At 43.6% G+C, this 12,092-nt stretch overlaps 2 protein-coding genes across 5 annotated transcripts in view; one reads left to right on the top strand and one right to left on the bottom strand.

Moving 5' to 3' along the window:
* usp24 (ubiquitin specific peptidase 24) overlaps positions 1-5,661 on the bottom strand; it is a 29,814-nt gene extending 24,153 nt beyond the window's left edge. For 3 of the 4 annotated variants that reach the window (XM_072389899.1, XM_072389900.1, XM_072389901.1), the window contains exons 1-6: positions 5,242-5,658; positions 2,136-2,304; positions 1,855-1,922; positions 1,631-1,774; positions 1,293-1,415; positions 87-122 (exon numbers count right to left, since the gene is read on the bottom strand). In XM_072389899.1, the coding sequence (XP_072246000.1) occupies positions 87-122; positions 1,293-1,415; positions 1,631-1,774; positions 1,855-1,922; positions 2,136-2,304; positions 5,242-5,520 (819 nt within the window). In that variant the 5' untranslated portion in view covers positions 5,521-5,658. Of the gene's footprint in view, positions 1-86; positions 123-1,292; positions 1,416-1,630; positions 1,775-1,854; positions 1,923-2,135; positions 2,305-5,241 lie in introns of all 4 variants that reach the window. The other variant, XR_011916948.1, reaches the window with a different exon arrangement.
* Positions 5,662-6,539: 878 nt separating this feature from the next.
* On the top strand, positions 6,540-9,719 carry bloc1s2 (biogenesis of lysosomal organelles complex-1, subunit 2). The gene is made up of 5 exons (XM_072389898.1): positions 6,540-6,774; positions 6,970-7,086; positions 7,431-7,550; positions 7,668-7,772; positions 8,914-9,719. Exons 1-5 carry the CDS (start codon positions 6,585-6,587, stop codon positions 8,943-8,945), a joined length of 564 nt encoding a protein of 187 aa, XP_072245999.1. The 5' UTR covers positions 6,540-6,584; the 3' UTR covers positions 8,946-9,719.
* The last annotated feature ends 2,373 nt before the right edge of the window (positions 9,720-12,092 follow it).

Raw genomic sequence — 12,092 nt, 5'->3', positions numbered from 1 at the left:
AAAACAGTAACATGCGTATATATATAAATATATATAAAAAAAATATGTGTATATGTATATGTATGTATAGACAAATCTTTACTCACTCGATTCACCAAATCAACCAGCCAACCGTGAGGCTCCTGAAACAGAAAATGAACCATGTTTTCAGTGGAATTATTCAGCAATGACGCAACAGATTATTGAGACACGCATTGAGTTTTCCGACAGCTGCTGTTTGTCAGTCGCACTTGTTCTTCTGAGCCAAGTGGCTCAGTTACACAACACTGAAGATGAAGAACTTGCTTGTCCTCCCTTGAGTTTATGAGAACCATAAACGAAGGCTCAATCCCATTTCACCTCTCGCTCTATTCCTTTGTTTTGTGCAGTCACAACAACGGCCGTATTGTCCCGAGTCTCTCTGGGATGGAGGGGCAGAGACTACTGATGAGGTTACACTGCCCTTCGAACAGTAATTTATAGGTACGCTTCAGAGTGACAGGAGAAATTATGCTTGCTTTTAACGTGCTAATGTCATTCCAACAGAAAAGGACATCAGGGACATTATGGGGCACATGCTTGCTTGGATGTGGCTTACCAGAGTAAAATATGTTCGCTGCCCATCATACACATCCCAAACTGATCCCCCAGCATTTCAAGGTGCTGAAGACATTTTCTCTCACATTTTTCCAATACGCTGCAGACGACTGCAGAGTGATCAATTAATCATCCGCTCCTGTGGTAGCAGCAGTGGGTACTTGACATAATGTAACATAATGTGTGTTAAACATCCTACAATCAGCAATGGGGAAGGGCTCGATCAGCTTGTGTTAGGAGGTGCAACCAAAAAACCACGTCTGCAGCCCAGACTCCAAATAAGTTGACACACTATGTAATATGACAAAGAAACCACAGCAAAGGATGACAGTGAGACGTTTGACTGTATCATGAAAAATAGGAACTCATCTTAAATCCGTTGGCAGCAACAGAGCTCAATAAAAGTAACAGAAAAAGAAATGTTGCAACTGACTGTCAACAGGTCATTCATGTGATATAAAAGGGGGCACCTTGGAGAGGAAGAGTCTCTCAGAAGGAAACATGGGCGGAGGATCAGCAATCTGCGGAAAACTGTTTCCACAATAACTCAGGTGACAGGCAGATCAAAGGAAAGGTGCAACACAGTGAAATGGGATTGGGCCAATGGCCAATGAGGATGTAGGTATACACTTGCCAAGCTTTACGTGCTTGCACATGCTATTAGATAACCAGACACACAGACAATACAGGAACAAGACAGAAAGGATGTCCCTTACTTTCTGATAGGTGTTGGGAGAGACCGCAAACATGTTGGCTTCCTCTCCAAAAACTTCAGCCCAGTTCCTCTGACATGCCTTCATCCGGTTCTTGAAATGATACTCATTATCAGGGTTAAGGGCCTGGCCACAAAGAAAAAAAGAAAAGAAAAGAAAAGCTGAACAAAATACTTTCCACAAGTCATTAAACGGTCACATGACAGAGGCACATTTCTGAATGCTAATGAGTCTCGCTGAACAGTCAAGGTAGTCCCTCTGTATCAAGAAACCTTTTGTGTTGGTAATCTCGGACACTTTATGAGTTTCCCTTGCAAATGGTACGAAGTGAGACAACACACCATGGTCAGGACTCCCATCAGGTTGACAGGCACGGGGTCCTGCTTCACCCTCTCTGCAACCAGCTCCACCAGCAACATGAGCATGTTGTAGATTCCCTCGTGAATCTCTGTGCCCCACTTGTGCACGGCACTGCTGGTCAACAACTGGTCAGCGAGACAGAAAGGAAGAAAGTCAGCTGATGTACGCTAACTAATCAAGCCGCCACTCATCACCCATGGCTCACCTTTTTAAAGGCCTCAGGCATGCAACGATCCATAAACCGCTTGCAGTTCTCGTCGGCGTCGGCGAGTCCTGACGGAGAGGGAAATGTTGGAGTCACACATTCATCCCACTTCTCAACTTGGAAAAAGGCATTTGGCTGTCGCAGAGCGACTACACATTTCGCCAAAGTGTCCAAAGCAACAACATGTGAAAAACACTCAGTGGTCCAAAGTGTGCACCCCGCCCACATGATCAGACAGTTTTAGTACAAGACCTCATAAACAAAAACCCACAGCATCTTACCGTGCCGTGCAAGGCAGGTGGAGGCAATGAGACACTTGCCCAGGGACTCCTCTCTCTTGTAAGGTATGGACCAGTGATCAGTGAAGACGCGGCTCTCCAGCTCGTACAGGTTGGTGGTGGGAAACTCCATGCTGCCTCCTGAGCAGTTCCCATTCTCGTCATTGCTCCGCTGAAACACACAGACACGGCAAATCAACAAAGCAACACAGGAGGTGACTTTATTCCGCACAGCAGGTCGCTTTGTCTTAGAATGACAGTGCGGCCGTCCTTTAGCGCGATGCGGAGATAATACAAATGGCTTCTGGCACCGATAAAGAGTCAGACAGGATGCTGTTTGGTTCTTTTCCTCCCCCTGGGAGAGTGGTCATGACGGTCATTTGGAAAGCGAGTCCTCTCCTCCGCCATCTGCCCTTCACTTCTGCATCACATTTGTACCTCTGTTTAGTCTCAAGAAGCTTTTGAGACAAACCAACACAGGCACTTGTTTGCAAGTACTTCACCGGCGGTTAACTTTAAAAAGGGCTGTGATGTCAAAGGCAAGGTGCGTGTTTAATGAACACACTGTACCGACCGAGCGATTCTCTGCTGTCATGACCAGGCAGGCCACGAAGGGCCAGTTAAAAGTTAACTTGCATAAGAATCTACTTTTACACGCTCTGTATTTACAGTTGAAAATGCAAAGTTCAAACTTGGCTGCGACAACAAAAATGGGGACGTGGAAGTAAAGCCTAAGAGTCCGTGCAGTGAAAGCTATGCAAGACAAGGGATTACTGAATTATTTACATCATAAAGTTGTTAACATATTCATGAAGTCATCAGTATATTCGTGTTTAAACTGCAGAGCTCCCTCCTCTGAAAGAGTGCAGCCCAGTGGCACATTGCAGCGAACACATCCAAGCATGTGATTCCTGAAAGCGATCGTTAACAGCAAGTTTGCACTGCAGCTGAACTCAGCGCGTTGGAACCGAGCAAAACTATTTTAACACATTTGTCAATTTTGCCTGCGGGCCTCACAAAGTATAAACACCAACACGGAAGGATGCAGCTCGGTCAAGTCCCATCGTTTCGAAGGCACAGCCACACATTAACAGCCAAAACGGGTCAATGTGTCCAGCGCATGTTCTGCTGCGCTCAATGCGATAAATGGTGGTAAACTGGGCATCTATGAAGAGGAAGAGGGATGACGGGGCAGGAGGAAGCAACAAAGGAGCATCATATTTCATCTCTTCCCTTTCCATGAAAATTAGATATGACAAGATGGATGAGAAGCAGGAAAGGGGGAGGAAGACTGAACCCATGATGATATTAGAAAACACCAGCTTCAAAGAACTACTAAGAAAATACATTCACTTGCTGGCAAAGTTACCAAAACGCAACTCAATGACAGTTACATTTAAGAGGGAGGACTGTTTCAAAGGTTTTTTTTGGTTTTGTTTGTGTTAGAATAGACTCACAGGACGGTGATTTCACTCTCTAAATACAATATATAGAAATCCCCATCAAGTTGGAGAAGTATCAGTGTCTCCAGACTTCAAGGCTCCGGGGGAATGGCATGTCTTGAAAGCAGAGTTTGTGCCCGCGTGTTGTTGGGCTGGGCGACCGGGTAACTCGGCGCCGCTCCGTTACTGTGCGCTTGCAACCCTCTCAGGAACCCCTGCAAAAACTGCTATGTGTTTGTGTGTGTCCAAGAGACTGCGGGGTTATATTTAGGAACATAAGACGAGGTTAGAGATCTATGACTCTATGCCTCTTAAGCACAAATACAGTAAGCGTGGGACAAGAAGAGAGGAAAGTAAGCAGGTTCAGCCGTGACTTATTGCATTTGCAGAATGTTTAATAGCTTAGAGGGACATCCGGGAGAAACTCATTTCCCAGCCTCACAGCAGGTACAGCAGGTTTTTTTAGTTTTTTTTTATCTACAAGTGGACAAAGCCATTGTATTTGAGTAAAAATCCATGTTATAGGGACACTGTGTCAGAAATGCATTTTGTTTTTTTTTAGACAAGTGTGATTTGAACAGAAATAGTTGTGAGAAAGGAGAAGGAGGAAGCAGGGGCAAAAAAACCGACCAGACCAGCTGTCAAGAGTTTATTCAAACTAAGTCGGCTTACCCATTATGGCAGAAGCTAAATCATAATATAAATTAATTGTACAAAAGCTTGGATAGCCTGAACAGCATCAAGTATTTTTTTTTTAAGAGCAACAGGTCCGAGTTCAAGCTGCTGAAGACAAGCAGCCTCCAATTCCTCCAGGTGCCAGTCAAAGCCATACCCTATGAGAGACCTGTGCATTTTACAGTCTGTCACACCACATAAACACAGCAGGCTCGCACCAAGTATTATTACCTACAGATAAATTGCTGTCAAATAAGCAATGACTGCCTCAAATACCACCGTCCCCGCACACATGTCAATTACGAATGCTAACTGGACGAGACAAGTCTGTCACTGAGATGAAAACATGAGAATATAAATAGAAGAATTACCAAAATGGCCACGTATGTCAAAGAAATTGCGAAACTGCTTCTTGGTCAAGTACGAGAGGACTGCAACCTCGACAGCAGTTCAGTACCGTTGACACTGTCTGGCAACGTTCTAGCTAAAGGCTGCTAACCCAGTACAAATCACTCAATATTTGAACTGTACTATCCGCAGTCTGACTGATGAACCTGATTAACTCCAACTAGACCTTCGATCAACAATCTGCGACTGTAATCCGCCAGCGATGCTTCTGTGCTCCAAACTCCTGCTCCCCATCACTGGCGCGTTAAATTCTCCATGAACCTCGCTAGCCAGCTACTAGCTAGATGGCTAGGTTAGCTTGCAAGTCTAAAATAGCTTTTTAGCTTCACTGTTTCAGTAAGTGAGCTGACTGTCTATGGATATGCCTCATATCAGTATATAGCAGCTATCTGTCCTGTCCTGGAGGACTGGGGAATATTAACCGGCTCTGACAGCCCATGTTAGACTCGGTGCATGTAGCATTGGAACTGCTAAGTTTGGCTGGGTAAATGGGCGAGCCCAATCACGGTTGCAAGTTGCAACTAGCCTTGTTCTCCTCCCTGACCCCTTCAACTGATGCTTGGTGGACGGCATGTTGTTCTTACCTCGCTATCCACTACATCGTGGTATGCTGGGGGGGGATCAAACCCACCCGTCCCAGTCCGACCGCTGTTTTCCCCGTCTCCACCCGAGCCCAAGCCGGGGGAAGGCCCGCTCTCCATCGGTTCATATCCATACCCGAGTCCGGGGCTTTCGTTGGTTAGGAGCGCCACTGCCTCGTTGATGTCATTCTTTGCCAGCCGCAGCGCTTTTCTTATCACATCGGGATCTGGGAAACCCATGCAGAGGAGCGTGGTTATGTGCTGCTCCTCTTCGGTCTCCATTTTTGGGGTGTCTCCGTCTCTCAGACTAATAGTAACGGGGTGTTCGGCACAGCCCTGTAGCTGTGCACGCCGCCATGTTTACAGTCCGCCGCTGCAATTCGTCTGTCACGATTTGCTTTCCAGAGAACAGCGCCGACAGAGGTGTTTTGGTGAATTTTGACTGCCAAGAACTGCATGCTGCCGGGAGCGCGCACAGCGAGTCTGAATGAGTTTAAGGTTCTAACTGTTTAACAGGGATACATTTTAAACTGCGGACTGTATTGATTATGTATGACAGCCATTTTTAAACAGCAAGAAACAGAACTACTGTATATGGAAAGTTATGCATGAATATGGAAAGTCATTTGTGAGATTTCGAGTACAAATTTGAGTACTGCAAAAAAAAGCGACTCTACGAACGTTTAAAACTATTTTATCTATTTCCCCCACGCTGAAAGCAAGCCTCCACTGGAGCAGATATGACACTTCTCACTGTCAAACTTTTTTTGATAAATGAATATATATTTTTAGATTTTTGGTGAAGCGTTTTCTAAGCTTTATTCAATTTAACTGTGCTATGAAAAGTTAATTGTAAATGTTTACCATAAGAGAGAAAATTAGCATTTTAGTGCTTCAGTAAAGGCTTACAGACGTCTTTTTAAATTGCTGTTGTCAAACATGACCCATGGCTTCCTAAATTAGCTGAGGGTGTTATTCGGACATATAACAGCAACATTGTTAAATGAATGTATTGTAAATATCTGTTATAACTATACTGCTGCCAAAAGACTGTCAGTGAAACACAACAAATGCTGGCTTTCTTTTCGGACCCTCAACTAATTTCAGTATATTTAATTTAACTTCCACGTACATACAAAACCAATTTGTTGGTTAACGTGTTAAAATTACACACAGAAACTTTGATTTTAATGTACGTGTCAAGTTTTTAATTGATCATCATTTTTAACGCACTTAGCAAAGGAACTAGTACTTGTTCTACACAGAAAGGGCGTGGCTGCGCGTGCGAGTAGGGGCGTTGGTTGTGGTGGCGGTGAAGGTCACGTGAGCACCCAACTCATGTGACAATGGACAATCATAACAGGAACAAAATGGCTGCAACTGGCGACGAAGCCGCAGCTATGGACAGCATCTCCAGGGAACCAGCAGCCGTGTCGGCTGCGTTGAACCCGGTTGTTAGCGGCACCGCTCAGGCGGAACGTTCCGAGGATGCAGCGGAAAGCCCGGCGACGACTCCCAAAAAGCCCGGCACAAACAGTACGTGGGGATATCTTTGCACTTCCGTAGCTAGCTAATGCTAAGATAACGCAAAGTAATCTAATTATTTATCTTTGGGTGGGGGTTTTATTTATATATATATATATATATATATATCAACTTATTTCTAGATCTGTATGTTATTGCTTTTCATCGTTTGGAAATACTCAGTATTGTCCTTGGCGTTGTGCTCAGGTGATGGTGGTGTGGAAACTGCAGAGGAGGCTGTGGAGCCTGCAGAGCCCGATATTGATGAGTTGTGCTCTGATATGTTTGAAAAGATGGCCATCTTCCTGCAAGGAGAACTAACAGGTTTTTTTTCCGCCCTCAAATGTTGCACACTCGTGCTCTCATGCTCTCATTGCATACAAAATGTATATTTTGCATGCCTGTTTGTGTGACTGTATGTTGCTGAGATTTGTGCCTTTGTGACATTTTCTGGAAAATCACCTGTGTTCATTCAGCCATTATGCCAGCTTGTTCAGTTGCTGTCAGATTTATGGAAAAGGGGTGTGTATTAGTGAAGGCCTTTTCTCAGTCATTTAGATATTGCTAAATCTTTCTTTTCATCCTCCTACTTATCCTTCACTCAAACTGTATTCTGGTTTTTTTTTATTTTTTATATCCATACTCTCCCAATCTAACAACTTTCACAGCCACTTGTGAAGATTACCGTCTGTTGGAGAACATGAACAAGCTTACAAGTCTTAAATACATGGAAATGAAGGACATCAGCGTCAACATAAGCCGCAACCTGCAGGATCTCAACAACAAGTGTAAGATATGTGTAAAGCACATTAAAAAAAAACAATATCATTCAGAGAATAGAGTCTGTTTTTTCTATTTTTAAATACAACGAAATGAACAAATTCCTGTATGTATATTTGTTTTAGATGCCAGCTTACAACCATATCTGGACCAGATAAATAAGATAGAGGAGCAAGTATCGTCGCTTGAACAAGCTGCCTACAAGCTGGATGCATACTCCAAGAAACTGGGTAAGGCACTCGGTGCACAGATGTAGGGAAGCCTGCGCATTAAGTGTTCAGCTGAAATGTGACAGTACTACTGAAAGAAAGTATTTAGAGTTATTACATTGAGAAAGGCTGGTCTTTCTCTGCATCTTTGAGAGGACAGTCTCTGTGTAGACTAAAGCCTGGTTTATGCTTCTGCTTGAAGTCGACGGCATAGCAACGTGTCGACGTGGACCCCTACGCTGTAGCCTGACATGCACCTCCAAAAAATCCTAACTACGCGTCGAGTTGATGCGGGCCGCAAGGGTTGTGATTGGTCCGCTCAGAATGTAATTTCCAGGCAGTTGCCTTTTCCGGTCTTAATGGCCGTATACGGCAAAGAAGCTCGTCAAATCGGCCCGTCAACATTCGAAAGTATCGAAAGTGAATCTGTTCATCCAGGTCCCTCAGTGGGGGAACCAATGTTGTAAATTCACCCGTTCAGCCTCGACCGGTTCAGTGGTCGCACAGACCAAACGTCTTCTGTTGCCCGCGCTTCAACGTTTGCAATAGAAGCCTTTGTTCTTCAATATCCATGAGCTCCAACTCCAAATGCAGCTGCTCCACCTCGGTTACCATTGTTTACTGTTGTTAACTGAGACCGGAAGAAAAAGCAAGGATTCGGCTATAACCCCCGAAACCACACAAACACACAGCCACACCCCCGAGCAGCATGGTGAATTGCAGAGCAATGCGTTCCCTCGACGCAGAACTTCGAATGCTCAATGACGGAGAAGCATAAACTGGGCTTAATGCAGTGTTTCTCAATTCCAGTCCTCGTGACCCACTGCCCTGCATTCAAATGATCAGCTCGTCATCAAGCTCTGCAGTGGCCTGATAAGGAGCCATTCATTTGAATCAGGTGTGGTGGAGGAGGGGAAACATCGAAAACATGCAGGGCAGTGGGTCATGAGGACCGGGATTGAGAAACACTGGCTCAATGAGAGCCAGTGCAGCCACTTCTATCAGCTCTCATGGCAGCAGATGGCGCTGTAACACTGCAAATTTATGCCTGATACATTTCTTTGTTCTGACACGAAGGAGAGCTAAAACATGGTTTGATTGTGTTGCATTTTGTTTGCGTCTTTGTTGGAATTAACAGTGACCTCTGCCTTTATCTACATAGAAGCGAGATTCAAAAAACTGGAGAAGCGATGAGGACGCAGATTGAATGGTTTCAGTGCCTTCTCGCTTTCTTTCACCCTGCCCTGCCCTCCGCTCTCCCTGCCAGCAGAGCCAGGAGCTGCGGGGAGGATGTGAACTGAGTCTGAAACAACAAACTGAGCTTCTCTTACACCTAGAAATGACCGCGGAGGAAGCAACTGCATGCACATGAAGTAGTGCTGCAGTGTTCGGCATGGACTCGACTCAAGTATCAATCATTTTGGCCCGCCGTGCAACCGAGGTGTACAGTGTGCAGATAGTTTTAATATAGAATCATTCTGCCTAATCCTCAACCTATCTAGAGTGGAAGAATAAAGACTAATCCTAATCCAGTGCTTATCAAAAAGGAGCTCTGAAGATTGGCAGGTACCTGTAATAATGAAGTATGAAACACTGGTCACATTCAGTTATTTTATATGAGAAGACCTGCTCAAACTTTTAAATCTTGTCCCAAACCTTCAGCCTGTTTCTCTGAAAATTTCAGGCACTGGGCTTTTAACAGCCCGAAACGTCCACTTGGGTATTTTGTTGTCACTTATTTATTTTGTCAGGTAGCGACAACGGAACCACAAACTGCACAACTTGGATGTTTTTTTGCGATTAAAATCTACAGTGTAGAGGGCAGCTGCTCCTGACGCTGTCTTTAGAGCGTGTTTTTTTTTTTTTTTTAGTTTGCAGTCAAAAATGCGTTTGATATGAATGAATTATTGTATCATGTTTATCTGAAATACAACACCGAAGGTCTTTTAAATAAAACAATCATTGCTGGACTGTTTCTTTGAAATGAACTTGCTGCTGACAGCAGATGGCAGCCTCTCACCATGGTAGTTGCCATATCAGCTGCTGTGTCCTGTAGCTCTGGAAAAACTGACCCGCTGTTAAAGGGGCATAGAGTTGCCGCTCTCTCCCAAAAAGGAAAAACTCAGAGACCAAGAGAAGCTAATGGAGAGCACGTATTTTGAAATTCAAAGGGAAGGATGCATGAATGAAGATGTGTGTGTTGCCCTCGACCTTCTTTATGTTATTCTTTATATTAGCTGCCACAGAGCTGAACACAGGCCTGTTTTGCAGGGGCAGCAGATTATCTAAACTCACAAGATCTGTTATGTGTTGCCTCTTGTAGACATATGAATATGTGTGTATACGGCCTAATCTAGAACAGGTCTCTGTCATTAGTCCAGTTGAGGCCCAGGCACAGAGGGAGTTCATTATTCATACTGTAACATTATTTACTGTGAGCCCCCCCCCCCCCCCCCCCCCCCCCCCCCCCCATCTCTCCATTCCCCTGCTTATTTCCAGGCCCCTTGGGCATAAACTCAACTCCCCTCCCAAAGGCTCTCAAGTCAGGTCTATTAAATGATTTAGTTTTTTTTCTGAGAGCTAAATGCGAATGCCAGGACACAGTCATGTGTATAGGAGAAAGTAACTTATTAATCATAAGCAAGTCTTTCTTTTCTATTGTTCATCTTGGAAACTACTTCAAAACCTGACCATACTGTAGCAATATAATTTGGGTGTAGCATGTTCTGTGCTAGATAATTTGTTTTAAGACTGGGCGGATGGAACATCGACACGAAGGAATTTGTAGTGGTAGCTGATTTTAAAAGTGAACCAACCGTCATGGGCAGTATTTTCCCTGCTGGTTTTTCAAGTTTATACCTTTGAAAACAAATGCAAGTCAGCCAATTTTGCACAGCTACTATAATTCAATAAAATACCAAGAATATGCAATCTGTCGCAATTATTGTGTATGATATTTGACTGAGGAACCCTTACAGCCTCTAAACATAGTTTGTAGCCATCTAGAAGCCTCTCGCACCTGTCTGCTGGGAGTTCTTGCCACTCCATTGCTGTTTTAAGTTTCTAGAAGTCATTTCTTTTGGAATGACCCATTTTTAGTTCTTCGAGGGTTTTCAGTGGAATTCAATTCCTGACTCTTTTTTAGGCAAGTTTAAAATGGTCTATCTTTTCCTTTTTTAACCATTCTTTCATGTGGTGGATGTGTCCTTTTGTTGTAGTTATGCAACAGATTCAAAGTGTTCACCCCAGACCAAGTTCTCTGACATAGAGTAACACATTTCACTTTAAAATGCCTTGGTTATCTTCTGCTTTCATCATTTAGTTGATGCATTTGGTGCCTCCAGCAGCACCAAAGCAGCCTCGCAGAATGACAGAACCTCTGCCATGTTTTACTGTATGAGGTGTTCTTTTATTGCTTCATTTTATTAAACTATAAATAAGCTAATGCACTTCATTCCCAAAGAATACTACAACTACAGGCCCATCTCAAATCTTCCATTTTAAGTAAGATCATTGAAAAAGCTTTTTTTTTTCAACAGCTTAATTACTTTTTAACACAAAATAACTGCTATGATACCTTCCAGTCAGGTTTTAGACAGCACCACAGCACTGAGACTGCTCTGACCAAAGTGTTTAATGACATATGTCTGAATACAGACGGTGGAAAAATGTCAGTCTTAGTTTTACTGGATCTCAGTGCTGCTTTTGATACAGTTGACCACAATATATTACTCAAACGACTGGAGAACTGTACTAAACTGGTTCAAAACATACTTAAAGAACAGGAAGTACTTTGTGTCAATAGGTAACTTTACATCTGAGAAGACAAGAATCCCATGTGGAGTTCCTCGAGGTTCCATCCTGGGACCGCTTCTGTTTAACATCTACATGCTCCCACTGGCACAGATTATAAAAAACAACAAAACAAACTACCATAGCTATGCAGATGACACGCAGATATATATTACAATGCCACCAGGAAATCGAGGTCCTGTACAGGCCCTTGATAAACGCATTGAGAAGATTAATGACTGGATCTGCCACAACTTTCTTCAGCTAAACAAAAACAAAACTGAGGTAATAGTCTTTGGAGCCAAAGAGAAATGATTACAGGTCACCACAGAGCTTCAATCTATACACCTAAAAACTACCAACCAGGCCAGAAATCTGAGTGTAGTGATGGACTCAGACCTAAATTTGGAAAAACACATCAAGGCAATAACAAAGTCAGCCTACTATCGCCTTAAGAATATATCAAGGTTAAAAGATCTGATGTCTCAGCAGGACCTTGATTGATTATTATATAAATTATATAAAGCAATAATCTTTAGTAGGCTTGAT

This window comes from Leuresthes tenuis, unplaced genomic scaffold, assembly GCF_036924035.1.
Source record: "Leuresthes tenuis unplaced genomic scaffold, fLeuTen1.0.hap1 SCAF_7, whole genome shotgun sequence".
Classification (NCBI taxonomy): Eukaryota; Metazoa; Chordata; class Actinopteri; order Atheriniformes; family Atherinopsidae; genus Leuresthes; species Leuresthes tenuis.
This window is presented reverse-complemented; position numbering and strand designations above follow the sequence as displayed.